This window comes from Neovison vison, chromosome 3 (genome assembly GCF_020171115.1).
Source record: "Neovison vison isolate M4711 chromosome 3, ASM_NN_V1, whole genome shotgun sequence".
NCBI lineage: Eukaryota > Metazoa > Chordata > Mammalia > Carnivora > Mustelidae > Neogale > Neogale vison.
In genome coordinates, this window is record NC_058093.1 from 180,536,714 (window position 1) to 180,558,908 (window position 22,195).

General features: G+C 39.8%; 1 protein-coding gene across 10 annotated transcripts in view; it reads left to right on the forward strand.

Annotated features, from left to right (window-relative positions):
• PTPRM (protein tyrosine phosphatase receptor type M) overlaps positions 1 to 22,195 on the forward strand; it is a 780,862-nt gene that overhangs the window by 359,750 nt on the left and 398,917 nt on the right. For all 10 annotated transcript variants that reach the window (XM_044243376.1, XM_044243377.1, XM_044243378.1 and 7 more), the window contains 2 exons: positions 8,414 to 8,588; positions 14,676 to 14,969. In XM_044243376.1, the coding sequence (XP_044099311.1) occupies positions 8,414 to 8,588; positions 14,676 to 14,969 (469 nt within the window). The remainder of the gene's footprint in view (positions 1 to 8,413; positions 8,589 to 14,675; positions 14,970 to 22,195) is intronic.

Genomic DNA, 22,195 nt, shown 5'->3' on the forward strand with positions numbered 1-22,195 from the left:
CCTTAGTGATTTATCTTCTAGATGGTTAAATAATGCCATGCATCCCTAATTCTAAATATACATTTTAGTAGTGCTGCATGTTCTTCCGTTCAATTATCTTAAGCACACTTAATCTTATTTAGTTTGGTTTATCTATTCCATTTTTAGAAATAGCCCCTTATGGCTATTGAAGATGTGAATTTCAAGGAATAGTCTTGTCTTGTGGGAGGAGGTCAGAGTAGACTGCATCTCAGAATATTACAGGGAATTTATCCTTCTTGAAAATATTAAAGATGGGGGGCGGGGTGGCTCAGTGGGTTAAAGCCTCTGCCTTTGGCTCGGGACATGATCCCAGGGTCCTGGATCGAGCCCCACATCGGGCTCTCTGCTCAGCAGGGAGCCTGCTTCCTCCTCTCTCTGATTGCCTCTCTGCCTACTTGTGATCTCTGTCTGTCAAATAAATAAAATCTTAAAAAAAAAAGAAAATACTAAAGATGGGATTCATTTTAATTTTGAAATTCTGTCTAGCAGGAGAGTAATTGAATTTGTACTGTGGAAGCCATGCAGTATCACAAAAATAAATATTTTTTTTTCTGAAGATTTGCCCTTTTACCTAAGATAAGCTGAGGGTCCCCTCCCCCCACACACTTTATACTGTTTTGGAAATATTGTAAGAAAAGATCAGTGATTCAGGCCAATTCTCTGTCCTATTTGATCCGTTTGTAATATCTGAAAAAAGTTGGAAAATAACTTCATTTTAGGAGCTATCTGAACTCTTGTTAAAAAACAATTCTTATAAATAGATAATTAACTCTCTTTCAAGCCTTTTATGTTGTTTATCAAAAAGAAACCTTAACATTTTTCGTTCCTTTTAAACCAACAATTTTAGGAATAAGGATTGTCCTAACATCATTTATAACAGTAATACATGTAAATAATTTTAATATATAGTGATAAAGAAATATATAGATAAATAATGGCTATAGTTATAAAATGGGAAACATTAAAAAGCATGTTTTTGAAACCATTTAATGGCATAAACATGTCCGTGGATATCATAGATAAAACACACACACATACATACACACAACCACAATTTCAAATTTTATTTAAATGATATAATGCATCAGAAAAAAGTAAACTAAAATACCTTAAAATATCTACACTATTTATCTTTAAGTGATTGGATTATGTCTAGTTTTTAAATGTCTATTTTTTTATATATAAAAAAAGTTTCTACAGTAAACATTAGATTTTAAAAATCCATTTCTCTTTTTAAATTTTTATTTATTTTTTACATTTCTTTTCAGTGTTCCAGAATTCATTGTTTATGCACTTCTCTTTTTATAGTCCTTAAGAATATATTTTGTGTGGGTTTGCTCTGAGCTGGATGTACCCGGTGGCTTGTGGATGGATACCTATGACACTCGGCCACCTGGATTGTGGGTTGGCTCCCCCTTAGCCAGTTGAATAAAGCTCTCCTCTCTTGCTTTCCTCTTCTGCCCCTGCTTGGACTTATCAGGTCAGCTTCAGATCCCTCCTTCCATTCTCCATTCAGCTCACCAAGTACATTTTACCTATTTTTTTGCAATCATTTTTAACCTGCACTCCAGATTATTTTAGCGCAGTCTTCGAATAAAGGTGCAAAAGCTAGAGTTTATGCTGTTGATCTGTAGTAGGTAGGGATGACTTAGCATGCATAACGTGAAGTTTACCAATTTGACCGTGTCCAAAAGCACAATTTAATGGTTAAGAACATTCACAGTGTTAGGTAACCACTACCACTATTAATTTCCGAAACTTTTCTGTTACCTGAAACAAAACCTATTAAAAAACAACTCCCATTCCCTCTCCTCCCACTCTTAGTAACCTTCATTCTACTTTCTGTCTTGATGAATTTGCTCATTCTAGATACCACATAGAAGTAGAATCATACCATAGTTGTCCACAGTGACTGGTTTATTTCACCTAACGTAATGTGGTCAAGGTTTATCCGTGTCATGACATGCATTTGAACTTCCGTCCTTTTTAAAGCTAAATGATATCCCATTGCCTGTATAGGACATCTTTCGTTTAACCATTCATCCATCAATGGACACTTAGGTTGTTGTCTACTTTTGGCTCTTGCAAATAATGCTGCTGTGAACATTGGTGTATAAGTACGTGTTTGAGTACCTTTTCTCAATTCTTTTGGGTTATATCCAGGAGTAGAATCCCTGAGTGATATGATAATTCTGTTTAACTTTTTAAGGTCTTGCCAGACTGTTTTCCACAGTGACTGCATCATTTTATAATGCCACCAGCAATGCACAGGGTTCCCATTTCTCTATGTCCTCGATAACTTGTTATTTTTAATTTTTAATTTTTTTTTGGATGATAGTTATCCTGCTGAATGTAAAGTGGTATTTCATTGTGGTTTTGATATGTATTTCCCTGTTGACCAAAGATGTTGAGCATCTTTTCATATACTCATCAGCCATCTGTATATCTTCTTTGGGGGAAATGTCTTTTTAATTTCTTTGCCCATTAAAAAAAATTGAGTCTAGTTGACACATGTTACATTAGTTCCAGGTGTACAGCATAGTGATTTAACTACTCTATACTTTATGCTGTGCTCACCACAAATATACCTACCATCTGTGACCCTACAACACTATCCCAGTATCAATGACTATATTCCCTATGGTGTGACTTTTATTCCCATGATTTACTCAATCCATAACTGGAAGGCTATATCTCCCACTCCCCTTCACCCATTTTGTCCCCTCCCTTTCTACTTCTCTCTGACAGCCATCAATTTTTTATCTGTATTTACAGGTCTGATTCTGCCATTGTTCATTTAGTCATTGTTTTATTTTTTAGATTTCATATATGAATGAAATCGTATGGTATTTGTCTTTCTCTGTCTGACTTACTTCACTTAGCATACGTCCTCCAAGTCCAGCCATGTTGTCGCAAATCCTTGGATTGTTTGTTTCTTGTTTTTGTTATTGGTTGAAGGACTTCTTTATATATTCAAAATCTTAATCCCAATCATACACATGATTTGTGAATATTTTCTCCCACCCTCTATTGTTTTAATCTCCTTTGATGTACAAAGTTTTTAATTTTGATAATTTTTTTTTCTATTTTTGCCTATGATTTTGGTATTTAGAAATCAGTTCTGAATCTAACATCATGAAGATTTCCCCCTATAGTTTTCCTCTAAGATATTTACAGTTTTAGATCTTAATTTAAGATATTTATTGTATTTTGAGTTCATTTTTATATGCAATGAAAGATAAGGGTCCAACTTTATTCTTTTGCCTGGATGTCCAGTTTTCCCAACATCAGTTGCTGAAAAGACTGTCATTTCCCCATTGAGTGGTCTGGGAACCCTTGTCGAAAATCCTCTGACCTCATATGTTTGTTTCTGGGCGCTCTATTCCATTGGCGTGTGTCTGTCCTTACGCTAGTGTCATGCTGTGCTTTTGATTACTACAGCTTTGAGGCAAGTGTTGAAGTTGAGAAGTATGTCTTTCAACTTTGTTCTTTTGTTTTGTCTACAGTGATGACCTGTGAATACAACTTTTGCTAGCCCTTAAGACCTAAACCTATCTCAAAGATTTGCTTATAGCTCTAACAAATCAGGATGCAGGACTACTGTATTATCTTTAAAAAACAATAGGCTTTTTCATTATCCTGATGGTCTCTGTATTAGTGTCCTATTGCTTTTTTAACAAATTACCAGAGACATAATGGCTTTATTACTTTGTATTTCTAGAGGCCAGAAGTCCTCAATAAGGTGACCGCAAGCCTGGTTCCTCCTGGAAAGTGTAGAGGAGAATCAGTTCCTTACCTTTGTGGCTTGTTAGAGACCTCCTTCATTTCTTGGCTCATGATCCCTTCCTTCATTTTCAAACCACATCACTCCAGCCTTTGTTTCTGTGGTCACATTGCCTTCTTCTGCATTTGACCCTCCTACCTTCTTCCTCCCTTGTAATTACATTGGGCCCATCTGGATAATTTAGTATTCAAGGATACTGGGATAATTGTTTCATCTCCTCATCTTCATTCTTATTTTAATCACATCTGCAAAATTCCTTTTGCTATGCACAGGGAGCATATTCTCAAGTTCTGAGAACTAGGCAGGAGACATCTTTGGGGACTATTATTTTGCCTGCCCCAATCATGATGATTGGGCAGTGTTGCTGATTGAGGACATGCAAAATCTCTCAAATAATTTTCCATATTGGTCCCCCTTGTAGATAAAGATTAATTATCCAGCTTTAGGACCTAGAGTATATATATATCTCTATTAATTTAGCAACTTTATATTTCTGTGCTCTACCTATGAAATATTTTTTCCACTGGGGCTGTGATTTTTAGAGTCAGCAAATATTTATTGAGTTTTATTTCTGGTGCACCCATGTACACCAAATGAATAAGATCTATTTCTTTACTTTGAAGGTACCCTAGTCTACAAAAGGGAGAATATGACTACAGTATAACACACTTTTTGTCTATTTTATTTCCTGAACATCTTCAGAATCCTTATTTTTAGAATCTTTATCTTCCTCTCTCTCATCCCTCTTTTTGTCATTTGTTGATTTATTAAAAAGAAAAAAATTACCAATCTCCCTTGACCTCAGTTGGAATCCCACATTTTTTCCTTCAGTCTGTTACTGTACCCATAGATATGTTCATGTCACCCCTTTACCTAAAATCCTTCCATTACTGGCATCAGGATAAACTATAATACTCAATATGTCATATCCCTTGGTGTGGCCCTATTGTACTTGTCTTTCTAGCCTCATCACCGGCCATTCTAGACATGCTTTGTTCTAGTTGCATGGAATAGGTTGTACTTCCTACATTGTTCATGCTCTCTTGGCTCTGGACTTTTGCAAAGCTCTTCTCACTCACTGGGTTCCATTTCTCCTCCTTCCCTGCCCGAGAAACTCCTGTGCATTTTCCAGCCTGGCCTCAAGTAGTACTTTCTAGAAGGCTGACCCAACCCTCACATCCCTCTCCAGTGTGGTCCCCTTTTTCTGGGTTTGCTGGGTTATGCAGTTTATTGCTCTATACTATATAACCATTGCCTTACCTGGCTGTTTTTTCTCACCAGATTATAAATTCAGTGAGGTAAGGGATCTTTTAATTCCATTCTCCCTGTATATGATACAGTGCCTTCCTCCTAAGGGATTTTTACTAAGTGTTGGTGAAATGAATGCTTGGATGCATGTATCTTGGAATGATTTAATGCAAAATGACCTGCAGATTTGAGTAAGATCGATGAGCAGGTATGGACTTAAGCTAAAATGATTATTAGTTAGCACTTGGTTTCTCTTTCCTATATACTATTTCTCTTGAAGAAACTGAATCTAATTTTCAGTACGTGGGATTCAAAAAGCAAGCCCCAGTCCTGAGAATTGATGGACTAGAGTTGTGTATAATTGTTAGTTTGAAGCTGTTTAATTTAAAGAATAGATCTCTGGCATGGAGACAATACCTAGGAAGTAATCCTCCTCTCAGTGTATGTATAAATCCAAAACGGAGGTTTTTTTAAACTTGAGTGCCATCAACGCAGTCTTGAATAGTTGTGAGTAATCAATAAATGCGTATTTCCAAATCCTTTGGAAGAAGCTTTCTCTTGAAATAGGCGTATTCTGGCAGAAAAATATTACAGGATGACTATAGAAGTATATTCTTACAAGATTCATGCCACAAGTGAGTAAATAAATAAGTAGATAGCCTTTTTTTGGTTGCCGCAATTAATAAAACAAATACAAATATGAAATATGCCTTTCTTTAGGGCTTAACTTTTTTTTTCTCCGAACTTGGACATTAGATTTGTTTTGCTTTGTTTTTAGTTTGGAAAAAGACAAATTGCGTTTTATAGACTTAGTAGATCTGAGGTTACTCCTAGTGGTAGCACTGAATTGTTTATTTACGAGGAAGGTTGGGAGACTGAATGCATGACTATAGAGAGGAGTGCCGTCCCCCGTTGCGTTAATGAACGATGCCAGATTGATTCCATTTTGTTTCGCTTTCCTAACTCCTTGGTGTGCTCTTGTCAGGGCAAATTTGGGGGATTTAGTAAAAACTGGGACAGATGTGTAAGACATATAAGATATCTATGGGACCCCATGCTCTGATTTGTAACTTCTTCAGCTATTAACCAAGCTGCTGTGGCAGAAAGCACTGCAGGGGATGTTGGTGGAACTCTTCTTCCCCACTCCTGATGTTTCCTTCTCTGCGGCAGGAGCCGTACCAGTGCAGCACTCTGCTGCCTTTTCTCTGCCCACGCAGGAGCTGCCTGGGAAGGAAGCTGTGAGCATACACAGCCTAGCTCCTTCTTTGAGAGCTAACCCCCTATAGGAGCCCTGTTCTTCCATCCTGTGAGTTTTACAGCAGCACCCTTAGTGCTTTTCTAAGGTGGCCTGTGGCTGGGTGGGTGAGTCTGTTTAATTCTGTGCTTCAGTCTTAGCAAGCCCATTGTCACTGCATCTCAGCCATGTCCTCTACTACCAGATTCACAGGTCATAAAAGCAGTACCTTGACTGCCTGTCCACCTTTCTCCTTGACCTTGTCACTCACTTGGTCCACAGTTGGGGTGGGGATGTGACTCAGTAAGCCAGTGTCCGTGTTTGTATGTTTAAATTCTCACACCTGCCCTGCAGGTGAGCTGGATCACACTTCTTATTGCCGTTAAGGGAAGGGAGGCTCTAGGAAGGTAAATCACTTTGAAGTTGGCTTTGGCACCCTGGTCGGTCTGACTCCAAATCCATGTCCATTAGGGCACGCTGCCAAAGAAAAAAATCACAGATGAAAGCTTTTAAAAGACATTGTGTAATATAAATCACTGAGTAATATAGATGAGTTTTATTATGTGTAGCTTAGCATTTTCATACTCCTACATAAAAACACTTTCACGGAGCCTGCAAGTCACTAAATACACAGGTGCTTCCTTCCCTTCCTGGTTCCGCTGGCTGCCTTCATTTCATCCAAAGCGTTCAGTTCTCTCTAACTATCTCGGGCTTCCTGCCCGGTTTCCTCTTGCTAGATAGAATACTCCTTCTCTCCCACCCTCTCCCTTTGCCTGGTTAGCTCCTTGTTGGCCTTCAGATCTCAGCTCACTTCCTCAAACTGGCCTCCCACAGCCGCCATATCTGAAGATGGTGATTTCTGCCAGCCATCTGATCGGTCCCTTTACCACCCTGGCCATCACTTGTCATTCTGTATTCATTTCCAGCCTAAACTTCCCACGAACCAAAGTGCTGTGGGCACCATAACCGCTCTTCTGTCATTCTGCACTGTGAGCCTAGTGTCTTAACACAGTTCGTAGCACCTGGTTGGCACCCAAAATGGATTCTGAGTGAACAAGTGAATGGAAAGCTTGGCATCATGCGTTAGTTCTGAGGTCTGTGCCCACTGTTTTTTATTCAGTGCTTGCAAATGACGTATTAAAGGTAGCCTCTTTCCTGGGAATTGTAATTAAGGACTGAAATCTATAGCCTTCTTATGAGACCCTAAATTATAAGAAGCATAGAATGGATTTCTAAGGCTACATAACTCAAGATGGGCTTCATTGTTGAGGATGGTGTAAGACAAAGTTACCACAGGGAGTGAAACTGCTTTCTGTGGGATGTGGGAGAAACTTCTTTTTTTTTAAAGATTTATTTATTTATTTGGCAGACAGAGATCACAAGTAGGCAGAGAGGCAGGCAGAGAGAGAGGGGGAAGCAGGCTCCCTGCTGAGCAGAGAGCCCGGTGCGGGGCTCAATCCCAGGACCCTGGGATCATGACCTGAGCCGAAAGCAGAGGCTTTAACCCACTGAGCCACCCAGGCACCCCGGGAGAAACTTCTCTTATAGCATTTTACCATCAGGTACTATTAAACATCTCCTTGGTTTTTGTATCATGAAACACATCATAAAGCTTAGAATAGTCTATCAGACCTGTTCAGTTCAGGAATATGTTAATACCTACTTATGTTTTTAATGTAATTCTTAATATTTATTTTTTCATAGATTAAAAAAAGGTTGGCAGTAAGGTAGCATGTGAATTAATTTTGTTTTCTAGCCAAGCATCAAAACATAAAGTGGTATGAAAATGCCAAATGGTAATCGTTTGGGAGTCAAATAAAGAATTTTTCCATATGCATTTTTGTACTCCTGGTGAGCTCACTTCACATAATTAATATCTTGAAGGGGCCAAGTCAACATGGTTCTGCACACTTAATTTTGCATTCCTCAATCTTGAAAGTGTTGATCATGGCAGGATTTCACTTTCCCGACCAGCTGTTTCCCTAGAACTAGTGCCCCTGGGTAATAAACAATGGAACTCAGATCCACATGCAAAGAACACGGATACTGTGCCATCAAGCGTCTCACTGGTTCAATATGATGACTGATATTGTCTCTTTTTGTCTCCCCTACCCCCGTTTCTGCAGGGCATTGATGGGCGCGATGCTCCCCTCAAGGAAATAAAGGTGACCAGTTCCCGGCGATTCATAGCTTCTTTTAATGTCGTGAACACAACAAAACGAGATGCTGGGAAGTACCGCTGCATGATTCGCACCGAAGGAGGGGTTGGAATATCAAACTATGCAGAATTGGTAGTTAAAGGTATTTAACGTATTTTTATACCCTTAAATAGTCCATTAAAATAGATATGTCAGATGGCCGTGAGTTCACTTTTTGTTTAAAACGCAAACTTATCCTTGTCTGTTTCCGAACAGTAGCTTGGTGACAGGCTATCTTGATGGATTGCATTTTAAGTACAAATTTTTCACGTGAGCGATATTTCTGAAAAATGTATTTTATTTATGTTGGTTTATTTTCAGGCAAAAGCCCTGAATGTGCTCTTGGCAAGTTCTTCTGCCAACTCTGTACACAGCGATTACAGCCTATAAATTCTTTTAAGGAATGACTTTTTTTTTCTTTTTTTTTTACTGATAGAAAATCACTTAAAATGCAAATATTCACCAGCCAGGGTGTTTATGATAGCAGGGTGGTTAATAAAATGAAGCAATGCCAGTATAAAAATGCTCAGTCATATCACACAAGCCATATTGATAATACTGAGTTAACATTCATAATGTCGCAGTTAGGTTCCATTACTATATTTTGCATGACTGAAAAATTGAGTCATTATATTCAGGGAGGTGGTATGTGAGGGAAAAAATAAAAAGAGGATAAATAAGTTTCCATTGCTGGTCTAATGGCTTTTTTTTTTTTTTTTTTTTTTTTTTTTTTTTTTTTTTTTTGGTGGGCTAAGGAGTTTATGGTATTAAACTGCTAGGGCAATTCTCAGTCCCAGACAGAATGATTTGAACTTCTGGATGCACTGTGAGGCATTTTTAGATAATTTGTGGTAGGCCATTGCTGTTTTGTCCTAGGAGAACAGAATGATGCCCATTTTTTAATTTTTTTCCTATTGCATTTGTTAAATATGAAACATAACGCTGATCTCTTTTGGATCAGTCTTTCCTTGTATCAGCAAATTTCTCTGTGTAAGCTGTTTTAACGACTGTGGGGTTCAAACCCCAGAACTAGCTATGTGGGCATGGGCCAGGGGCTTACCTCCTCTGTGCTTTCCTCAAGTATATAATAAACATTAATAATGTCACCTTCCCTGTGGGGTGATCAAGAAGGTCAAGTGCAAAAAGTAGATGAATGGCACTTAGAACAGTATGCATAGTTAGCTGCCGGCACATGTCAGGGCCATGATGGGGGTGGGCGAGGTGAGCTTCTGGGCATCAGTGAACTTCATTTAGGAATGCTTGTCACTGCCCTCTTTCCGAATTTTAAAACCTAAATGACCGCCCAGCGTTTCTTTTCTCCCTGCACCACATCCATATTAAATGAAAGTCTCTGCGGACACAGCCTCTCTTATAAAATCTATAGGTGACTTTGGCATATGCTTCTGTTGTGAAATCCCTGTTGCCAATATCGGTCACTCCTGGCTTAGGAGAGAAATGTTCATTGGTGAGCCTTCCCCCAAGCAGGAAGGACTGACATTGTGCATATTGAAATATCTACCCCGCTAATATATTTTGTCACAGCAGATTCTTAGGAATTTTAGTTTGTGGTGAAACTTTAGCTGGTCTGGCTAAGACTTGAGTTTACATTTAATAGCCATAAGAAAACTAATTGTTCACAGTAACATCTATCCTAGTCTGCAGAAGGCTCTCTGAGAAGCGAGGAGTCACCATGTAGAATACAGACACCAGGGATACCTGGGTGGCTCAGTCAGTTAAGCGTCTGCCTTGGGATCAAGTGATGATCCCAGCGTCCTGGGATTGAGTCCTGCTTCGGGTTCCCTGCTTAGCGGGGAGCCTGTTTCTCCTTTTGCCGGATGCTTCTCCTGCTTATGCTCTCTGTCTCTATCTCTCTGACAAATAAATAAATAAAATCTTTTAAAAAAAAGAAAGGAAGGAAGGAAGGAAGGAAGGAAGAAAGAAAGAAAGAAAGAAAGGAAGGAAGGAAGGAAGGAAGAAAGAAAGAAAGAAAGAAAGAAAGAAAAACAGACAGCATTTACCAACAAATCCAGCAGAGCAGAAAGAAAGAAAGAAAGGAAGAAAGAAAGAAAGGAAGAAAGAAAGAAAGAAAGGAAGAAAAACAGACAGCATTTACCAACAAATCCAGCAGAGCAGCAGCCTGAGTGTTCGTTCCATGGTTGAGTTCTTTATTATCATGATTAGTACTTAATGTTCCTCCCGGCTCAGTTCTCTGTGATTGTGTTCCATTTTCTGACTGATAGTCGCTCCAGCATTTCACTGTGACCAGCCCTGTTCTTGAGACTTCGTGCTTCATTATCAGTATAATGTAAATCTCGTAACCTTGCTCAGAATGGCCTCTGTGCAAAAGTTCATTTGTTGGATGGCATAAGTCAGTCATAAATTGCTAGTCTCCCAGAACAAACGTGAGCACAAAGAATGAATGGGTTGTTATTCACATTTATACAGCCCATTTTCCTGTGTTAGGATGGCATAGTGGTAGCTTGGCACCTTGTGATAAAAATAAAAATGTCCCGGCACCTCTTTTCATCGCTGCACACGACCAAAGCCAGGGACAGTTGGCTTGCAGTTGTGGCTCAAATCTGAAATTTGACTTTTCCTCCACTTATAATTTTATGGCCATATTTTTCATATGTTTTATATTTTTAAAGAGAGATAACGTGCTGAATTGTACTAGCATGTTATGCTTCATAAAGTATTACCTTGACATAAAGATACGTAATTACCTAATACATAAGGTAGACATTACCTTACACAGAAAGATAATTACTTTAAAATATGCGGTGACACTTTTGAGGCCACTTGTATAGAATTTAACTCTTTTTTGTATGCATGTAATATGTGGAGTGTTGATCTTCTAAAAAATGGGAAAACCAGAGTCTAGAGAGCTTGTAATTTTCTTAAGGTCACATCGTGATTTGGTACCAGGCCCCCAAAAGGAAACCCACGTCATTAAGTAACTGTCACTCCTATCTTATTTATGTCTACCACGCTTTTGCTAATCAGGGACATAAAAAAATATTTCATACAATCTCCACAATTTGTCTCTATATGCATGTGTATCAGTATCATTTAATTATGTGAGATGTGTATTAGGCATTTGCATATGTTTATCATTAGATACATGTTTATGTATCTGTATGTGTATAAATTCTTTGATTGCTGGCTTGGTTTAAAATTACAGTTGAGGGGCGCCTGGGGGCTCAGTGGGTTAAGCCTCTGCCTTCAGCTCAGGTCATGGTCCCAGGGTCCTGGGATTGAGCCCTGCATCAGGCTCTCTGCTCAGCAGGGAGCCTGCTTCCCCTCTTCTCTCTCTGCCTGCCTCTCTGCCTACTTGTGATCTGTTTGTCAAATAAATAAATAAAATTAATTTTAAAAAATAAAAATAAAATAAAATTACAGTTGAGCCTTGAACAGCATAACAGCTGGAGGCACCAACCCCTGTTTAACTGAAAATCCACACATAGCTTTTGGCTCCCCAGAAACTTAACTAATAACCTGTTGCTGACCAGAACCTTACCAATAACATAAGCAGTCTATTAACACGAATTTTGTATATGTATCATATACTGTATTCTTACAGTAACCTAGAGAAAAGAAAATGTTATTAATAAAATCACGAAGGAGAGAAAATATCCATGTATAAGTGGGCTCATGCAGTTCGAACCGTGTTGTTCAAGGGTCAACTGTACTTTAATTGTGAACTTGCACTTTCTTTAGAATCATATATCTTAAATTGCTTTCTGTCATTTAGTATAGGTGGACTTCCTTCCTTCTCCTCTTCCTTCCTTCACTTCGGGAATTATTCAAAATTTAAATATTGACTTATTCTCGTACGGACTCTTGAACAACCTAAAAGTCCCTTGGAAAGTCTAGTCCAATTATTCCAGCTTCAGTGGAACCTTTCATTTGATTTCACATATTTGATACTTTTCTTCTTGGGGAATTAATAGAGAAAATATACTCAGGTCAAGCAAGCATTAAAATCATGTCTATGTTAGGATACTAGCAACAGTATCCTAAATGAATTGGTGTGCTCACTAACCTTTGTGGCCTTGCCCCTGAGTTGTATTTTGAATGGCAGTTCAGCAACCCTTGCTAGCATTTGCAACTTCAAAGTAATTAACTGCTCTTTCAGCCTGGCTCCATAACTGCCTTAGGATATACTATAAAAGGCCCATTTCATGTCTTGGTTCAAGGAATTGCCTAATGATATAAATTGATGTTAAATCATGATGAGTTGAGTAAGAACTGTTTAAAGAAATGAAGAGCCAGCACAAAGTTGTGGTTTATGAACAATAGAAGCAATATTTTAGTAAGTCTCCGTGAATTCTGTAGTCTTGCAACTACAGTTCGGCCTTCAGTGTCTGTGTTGACACAGTCTGATGAGGTTTCCCAGCTCTTTTTGAAAGTCAGTAAGATTCATCACACCTCGATTACAGAAAAAGAACAAAGACACCTCCACCCAACAAAGACAACTGTTGTTATCGGCATCTTAGTCTAGGGATCCACCGGGTATCATCCCAAGGACCAAGGTCAGTTGGTCCTAGCTGCGATGAGATCCCTGTCAGCAGGAAGCAGGACCTGAGCAGTTGGCTGTGTCCACTGTGGGGCTGACAGAATTTACAGTATGCAAGCCAGTCTGTGCCCACAGTGGAATATAGCAGGCTTTATTTTTTGTACATTCAGATGTGCTAACAGAGGAGTTGAAACACACACACACACACACACTCACCCAAAAAGACACAAACCACCTGTGGAAACATGCTTGAAAAAATCAGAGAGGGAGGCAAACCATAAGAGATGCTGAGCTCTAGGAAACAACCTGAGTGTTGCTGGAGGGGAAGGTGGGGGGGATGGGCTAACTGGGTGATGGGCATTAAGGAGGACGCTTGATGGGATGAGCAGTTGATGAATCACTAAACTCTACCTCTGAAACTAAAATAAATAAATAAATAAATAAAAATCACCAGATCTTACTTACATTTTTTTTTTCTCAGATGGAGTTTCATGAAGGTAGAAATACACTATTTTATACAGTTTTCTCCCTTCCCGGTATCATGTACCTTGACACTGGGCATATAAGATGCCTTCACTTGGTGCCTGGCAAAGCCATTCAACCAACACCTCACTGATACCTTGGGAAAACTACTTAAAACATGACTGTCTATTTCTCCCTCCTCAGACAATGATGCAGAAAAAGAGTCCATCTCAGGTTTTAAACAATGAAAGAGACTTTGTTGGGTTTGAAGAGTATTTGCTATTGATTGCTTGGAATCTTACCAAGCTGGGCCTGGCTTGCACTTTCCTTTAGAGCTTTTCTTCCTACTCTCTGATTTCCTAAGACTCATTACTGAAGGCTCCTTGAACAGAAGCAGTGGTAGGTTTTCTTATCCAAACGTCTTACTTCTGCGGCTGAATGAGTCCACTGTGGTGGGGGCTTTGTGGGGGCAAGAAGTCATCCTGGAAATGCATTTAGGCTGAGAGAAACTTTAAACTCAGCCATGTTTTAAAATTGATGAAATCTGTGGAATAATAAATATAAGGAAACTGAATTTAATGAGATAGGTAACTAGCACCTTTGATGATTTCAAAGACCTTCTCAATAAGGAACTTGGCAATAGAGTGCCTCATGGAGCTTAAGTACTACCACTGAGAAAGCTTTAGCAAGTTACTTTTAGTGAGAGGGAAGATCCTTTGAGCCTGAGAAAAAGGAGCTGTATCCTAAAACAAACTGGGGGTATCCCTACTTGAGCAAGCTTCGGGTTTTTTTTTTGTTTGTTTGTTTTAAATATTTTATTTATTTATTTGACAGATAGAGATCACAAGTAGGCAGAGAGGCAGGCAGAGAGAGAGGAGGAAGCAGGCTCCCCGCTGAGCAGAGAGCCCGATGCGGCACTCGATCCCAGGACCCTGAGATCATGACCTGAGCCGAAGGCAGAGGCTTAACCCACTGAGCCACCCAGGTGCCCCGAGCAAGCTTCGGTTTTAAAGATGGCTTTTTTTCACAAATCTGAACATGGGGGAAGACTTCACCAGTGTGCTTTTTCTTAATAACCTAAACAAAACCATTCTCATCACTTCATTCCTGATATATTCTCGGCTTCTTTATTTTAATAATTGATGTACATTCACCTGGTTTAAAACTGAAGGGCAGCGTGTCTGAAAGACAGCTCTCTGATTTACCTTCCAGAGCCCCCCGTTCCCATCGCTCCACCTCAGCTTGCCTCCGTGGGGGCAACCTACCTTTGGATTCAACTCAACGCCAACTCCATCAACGGGGATGGGCCCATTGTCGCCCGAGAGGTGGAGTACTGCACCGCAAGCGGGAGCTGGAACGACCGGCAGCCGGTGGATTCCACGAGTTACAAAATCGGGCACCTCGACCCGGATACAGAGTACGAGATCAGTGTGCTGCTCACCAGGCCAGGGGAGGGCGGCACTGGGTCTCCTGGGCCAGCTCTCAGAACCAGGACAAAGTGTGCCGGTGAGTAAGGGACACCTGGGACCAGTTGCTACTGTCTTTCTGGGTGTTGACGTGCAGCATTGTGTTTCTCAGGGGATTAATGAGCTTCCCCAGCTCCATCAGCATCCTCTGTGGGAACGAATAATTCCCTTCACTTCCGAGCGGTAGCCTGACAGCCTGTGGACTTGGGGACCTCAAAGCTTGGTATCTACGGGCAACCTCCACTTCTTTTTACCCTATTTTTTTATTTATACTTTCCCGTGAGTGTCATCTAGTTTGTGTAGGAATTCTCCCTACATTTAACAGAAACTGTCTCCTTCAGTGATGTCTGCGCATAGGTCAGATCCTCTCACCCTGGTCCCCTTGTTTTATGTTCACCGTTAATGTGCTTTTAGCCTGGAGGGGCATTGGAATAACAGAGTCTAACTCAGAGATAGCTTTAAAGCTGTGTTTTTATTGATGGATATTTAATGGAGGGGCTGCTTGCCAATGACAGGGGGCCCATTTGTAAACTCAGCCAGGGTGATTTGTGGGCTGTTTGCGGTCTTCAAGTTGAGATTATAAAGTTCTAATTGACTATGCTGAACCCGGTCCACAGCGTAAATAAAGTAGGGTTGATGTAGCACCTTACAAAAATCAAAACCTGAAGAAAGCTCCCATGAGAGGTATTAGCGCTGTTTCTGTGTGGCTACCTTCTGCTAGGGAAGTAGAGAGAAATGATATATTGGGATGCTCCAGTGTTCTTTCCTTGGTGACCTGAAGGATCTCTGTATTGAATGGTGGGCTGAGGTGAGGCGATTCAGTAAATTTTTATGGAATTAACTGATTCTTCAGATAGCGTTTTGTAAGTAGACCCAACCATATGTGTCATTTATTTTTTTTTAAGTTTTGAAAGTTCTCAGAGGACAGTCTGCCCCTCACCAGGAGGAGAAATGATGATAATAGGTTGTATACTGCTTCTGCAAGTTCAACACTCGTGGGCAAATTCTGTGCTTGTGTTGTTGTTGTTGTTGTTGAATTTCATTAGAAGAGGGAGCAGCTCCCTTCTGGGGGTTCATGATGGGCCGGTCCTAGCCAACCCTGTGTCTTCTTCCCAGATCCGCCACCAGGTGTGGGATTTCTGGAATAAACTGCAGCTCTGGACGGGCTCTTCACAAAGCCTGGGCTGGCAGGTCCAAGGAGAAAGGAGTTTGAAAGTGCTTTCTCTTCCTCAGGTTTCCAAATGATGTCATCTCCCCTATCTCCTTAGTTGAATAAAACTGCCCTTTTTTGGTGAAATAATTTCTTATATGATCCTATCATCTGTTACAGGGCAAACAGTAGCAATGTATAACACCAGATATATCATTTCGCAGTAGAGGCCTCTCTTTCGAACCTGTTATTGATTTGGTAACTGCATTGTGAAGGCTCCCAGGCAGTTGCTGACACCCCCTTATTATGAGTGGGACATGGGAGCCCACGGGACCTTCTGTCCTCTAAGCATTCTCCATGAGCAGTACATTTAGTGCTATTTCACTTCAGTGTGATTTTAAGGAATCCTATTTTGGGCACAGCAATATATAGTCTCCCTTGCTGTCCAAAAAAGGGTTAGAATTCCATTGTCTAGACTGGAGAGAGGATGCCATCTGTTTCATTCTCATCACTAACAACCCCGCCTACTTAATGTTTCCAGTCCTGTTCTCCCTTACAGATTTTGTCTTGTCTCTTGGTTTTCTGCCTGTGTATTTCAGCTACTGACACAACTGTTACATACATTTCCCCTGAATAGAATGCTTGGATTTTTTTATTGCTGCTTGATGTGTACGTACAACTTTCAAAGAGACAACATACCTTTTATCCTAGACTGTCAGTACTTTTAAAGAAATTAAAACCAATTCTGAATTGACATTTGCAAACCAGCACTATGCCTTCAAAAGTGTTCAACCTCATGTAAGCGAGGGAGCCTAATGACAAAGCGTGCTTTTTTTAGTGTTTGCAACCCAAGGTTGATACGATTCCTGGAGTGTCACATGCCGACCTTGAACATTGTTGAAACAGCTATAGTTGGGCAAGTCAGTCTTAGAAAGTAGGAGTGTGTTAGGTCGGAAAGTCAGAGCTAGAAATAAAGGGGGGGAGACATCAGAGGTGGGTGAGGAACGTGAACTCAAATTTCTCTTTACTGTATGAAAAAAAAATAGTTTCACCCTTCCTTGACCTGAGGTTCTTTAGAAAATGTGAAGATAAGACTGATGAGCACAGCCAGTGAGCAGTAGAACATGGTGGATGGCAGGACTGAGGTACAAAGAAGGACACCGGTGCTGCAGACTGGAGACTAAAAAATGCAGGATGGTCCCCACTGTAACTTGGATGGTTTGTGAGCATTTGGGGCTCACAGAGAGCAGCAAGTCATGGAGGTTATAAGCTGGGAGGGCCTCTAAGCATTCTGAAAAGTAGTTGAAAATTGTCCTTGGCCAAGCTTGATCAGTGGATGAGTCTAATAGGGTGATAGGTAGTAGGAATAATTGCACATTCATCCTTATGGTTTAAAACCCAACAGTACTACTATGGAACTAGAGTAATAAAATTTAGCAGCAACATATATAAAAAAAGATGGAGAATTTGGCTTAAATGCATATGAATCTACCATACGATCCATATCCCTCTGTACTATTATTTTCTTAGCACTCTCCCACCCCCCCACACACAAAGCCTACTATAATCTTAGGTTGCATTAAGAAAGCCAAACACCCATGATGGAGAAGGTGATAGTCTTATTGTACCAGGGCTAATCAGCCTCCCTACAATTACCACACTGATTTCTGCTCCCTGTATTTTATTAAAAGAGCACAAAATGGCCTATGCTCTGGGGATAGCGTCTAGGTTAGGAAAGGTTCTGGAACCTTGCTCCACCAATGAGGAATGATGGAAAGAATTTAGAAAGGTGATGGGGAAGAACAGAGGGTCTGTACAAATTTGACAAGAGCTGAATCATGAGTAGTGAGTTTCCAGTGGCTGACCCATTCAAGTAGAACCTGACATTGTAGAAGGTGATTTCTATATTCAGAAGAGGATTGAACTGGGTGACCCTGCAGATGTTTTCGACACGAAGATTCTCTGATTCATGCGTTGTTCTCTTTCTAAAGAGATGATACATTGTATGTTATTACCCTGAAAGTCTCTGACTTTCACTTTTATTTTATCCTGGTCTGGAAACCCCATTCCCATGCTTCTCCAGCTCAGCTGGGCAGACCAGTGGAGGGAGGTCTATGATGACATTTACAAAAGTCTGAGCAAAAAAGAGGGAGCTAGTTAGTTTTTAATAGTGCTAACTAGATTAAATTTGAAGAAATGACTCTTATTTTGAGATACTGTGCCTGATTTTTGTGTTAAACTATCTCTCTTATGAAACAATGAAGCTAGAGGGTATTAGAGCCAAGAATGTGGGCTCTGGGACCTTGCCAGAGACTGAGTTCTGGTTCTGCCCGGAGCTATACGTGGGACCATGGGAACACTGATGACATTCCCTTGGCTTCCACTGCCTTATCTATAGAACAGGGCTGAGGATCAAAATATAGACCTCCTATTGTGGCCATGAAACTTAAAGTTATAATAGGAGCTTGTGTGTGTATGGCACCTAGAACAGAACCTGACATAAAGCAAATAGTCAATAAAAGTTAGCCACCATTTAAAAAAAAAATCTTTTAACATTTTCAGTCAAAATAATTGGACGTTAGCAACCTGATTTCATTGCCCTAGATGTGTTACAAATATTACTTATCTGGTAAATTGAAAATCCAAGGACCAGTTTTATAGCACGGGCTCACAGAATTCTGTGCAGCGGAACACTGCATTCATGACACATGCCATTCTCTCATTTCTTCTATTAAATCTGTTTCTTTTGGACAAGCTCTCTGTTTCCATTTCTGTGCTATACCAGTGAGACCTGTCCTATTGTGTTTTGGTGACACCCATGAAAATGTATTTTGCCTCTTGCATTAAAATGGCAAGATCAGTATTTATTGTCCTTCTCTGAGCAACAGAATTGATTTTCGTGTGTGGCTAGTAGACGCAATCTCATTACCTGGTCAGGTTTCTTTCAAGAATTATATGGTAGTCCACTTCCAGAGCTCTTGCTTCTTGTGTTTCTGAACATTATTTTCAAATATATGCACAGGCGCTCCTCACGTAACCTTGATCAAATCACTTAGCTTCTCTGGTTCCTTCTCCTTCTCTTTAAATAAGGGCAGTGATGCTGGCCTTGACTGTCAGAGGTGTTTGTGAAGATGAGGTTAGATCTTATCTGTGAAGGAATTTTACAAATGATAAAATGTTCTTCCTATATGGGGTAATTTAAAAAAAATGATTATAGTAAGGAGCTAGTTTCAAGATTGATACACATACCCAGGTATTTTTCCAATTTTGCAGTTTAGCTATAGTCGGGTAACCTCAGAGAGTTGAAATTACTTCAGTATCCACTTCAGCAAAATATAATTTAGTTTGTATTTTCTATTATATCTTACATTCCTATAATTATGTGCAGCTCTGTATCACCAGCCAGTAAGTGGTAGCTATTTAAAAAAGAGAAATGGGAGATGCTGTTAGATTAATTTTCACAGTAGACTTTTTATGTGTTTTATTTTGGGATATTGCTTTTTATGTATCCTAGTTATTGTTTAACTGTGTCTAAGTGACTTGCTAACAACCGGCCCCAGGAGTTAAAAGGATGGTGATAAATGAATGACCTAACAATTAAGATTGGCGAGAGTGAAAAGAAAATAAAGCTCAACTGAAATGTGTTCTTTAGAATTAATATAACTAAAAATCTGGAAAAGAAAAAAAAAAAGCTTGTACCTTTAAAAAAAACTTACTCATGAGATAGTTATCAAATACCTGTATTTCCAAGGCACTGCTCCTGCCTCTGAGGGGAGAGCAACAGGGTAAGATCTGCCATTAGAGTTGAACTATTGAGGGATGAAGTGTGCAGTCAAAAAAAAAAAAAAAATATATATATATATACACACACACATACATACATACATACACACATTATATACATATACGTACATGCATATGGTATGTTAAATGCTGTACAGAAAGAGAAAGAGACAGAATGGAGAAAAGCAGGAGATTTTTTATTAGGTTATCTGTTATTTTTAATTGTGGCAAAATCATATAACCTAAAATTTACCATCTTAATCATTTCTAAGTGTACAGTTCAATAATGTTGCATATATTCAATCTCTAGAACTAAATTATTTTGCAAAACTGAAGCTCTCTAGCTGTACAAATCCCCCAACTCCCCTTTCACAGGCCCTGCCAGTTACCATTCTACTTTCTGCCTCTATGAATTTAACGATTCGAGGTGCCTCTTACAAAGGGCACCATGTAAAACCTGTCCTTACGTTACTCGCGCATTCCATGAGCATTCTGTCCTTAAGGTTCATTCATAATATAGTATGTGTGATTGTACCATTTTACTTACTCTGATAATTGTATTGTGTATATTTCATTTATGTGATTCTTTGTAAACTATTTTGAGAATTTAAGCACCAACTTGGGCTTTCAATGAAATTAATACTGCTCAGTGTATTAAAAAAAATGCTTCATCTTTATGACTCACGGAAGTCTTGCCGACTAAAGCAGGTAGTACTGCTGTGCTTTCGGAGGGTCAAGTACAAATAAGTACCAGGAAGTACTGTGTCAGAATGTTACAGCCGTCCCACCAACCACTGAATAGAAAGTGATACAAGAAATTACAGTGCTCTTTATAATGTCCCATTCTTTTCATAAAGTGGGTACATTTTTATACTCATTTGCATAGAGGTGTATATTTGTTTTATAGGAACCTCATTAGAACCTTTTACATAATTGTGATAGAATCTTTGAATATATGTTACATTAAAGTTTATTTTTGTTCGACCCTGTTGCTTTGATCACATGTAGTTACAGCTGTCCTATCTGTAGTGCCTTCAGTGACATGAGACGTGGGACATGCTTCTCATCTGCTTTGAGTTCCTGTACCTTCTAATGCTCTGTGGTCTGGGAAGGATTGAGTTTGTGTCTAAGGCAGTATGGTGTGTTTTCATGTATCTCCTCTCCTTTGTAATGGCAGTCGAACTGTTGAATGAGAACAAATATATTTGCGTCTCCTTGCTCTCTTGTGTCCTGGCCATGGGTGTGGATGAAACACCTGCATACTTGAGCAGAGCATCAGCAGCCCTGACCATGGGAATGTTCTGTTCACTTCAGGGCTAGAGTATCAGGTTCTCTTTCATCACACCCTGAGGATGTCTTTAGCGTGCTTTCTATAGTTGCTCCCTCTGTCCTACCTGCTCTGGTCTAAGTCTCACGAGATTCAGGTTAACATTGCTTTGAAAATGTTAATTCTCCTGTTTGCTAAACGTGACACTGGAGAGACTCGTTTTACATACATGTGGATGAGGATCATGCATGGGCAAAGAGGCACCATAGCATCTCAGCGAGAGGGCCCCCCGTGAAGCCCACCCTGTCTATCCGTGCATTCCATGGCAGGCCAGCCTCACTGTCTATTAGTCTTGGTTCTTCCTGTGGGAGAAGAAGAATCATTTTGGTTGGAAGGGGGCTGATCTGAAATTAAACCCTACCAAAACCTGATTTGTTTTCTTCCCAAATCAAGGATAGCCCAATTGTCTTTTCCATACAAAACTGCCACTGGTGTTACAATATATATCTGGACTTACATGGCTGACCCGGGGGACTCGGGGGCAGATGGGAGCCTCTCTAAGAGCTAACCATGGCATGTTATTTACAGGGAGTACAGCCAGAGATCTCACTGAATAGAACATAATTTATTTTTAATTTAAGTTTATTTACCAGGAAAAAATTAAAGTGTTCTAATTCTACTTCTAAAACAGCTCTGCCAAAGGGCATTGTGTTTTTAATGCATTTCCATCACATTAAACCATTAAGAACCTTTTTTAATTATAAACATTAAAAGGACATAAAAAGTGTCTTCCCTATTAGATGCTAGATATAAATACATTATACTGAGTAGCATCCTTGCATTTGGGTAGAGGACAGGAATATTGTAGCAATGCAGCACCTTTTTTTTTTTTTTTTTTGTTACAATGCATTCAGCACCTTCCTTGCCCGACTTTATGCAGCAGAGCCTTTGTGATACCCACTCCTCCAGTCCAGCTGCCTTTAAACACTGAGTCGGCTTTCTCTCTCTCTCTCTCTATGTGAACCCCAGGACATGGCATGTGAGGGGGCAGTGTAGGATAGAACTA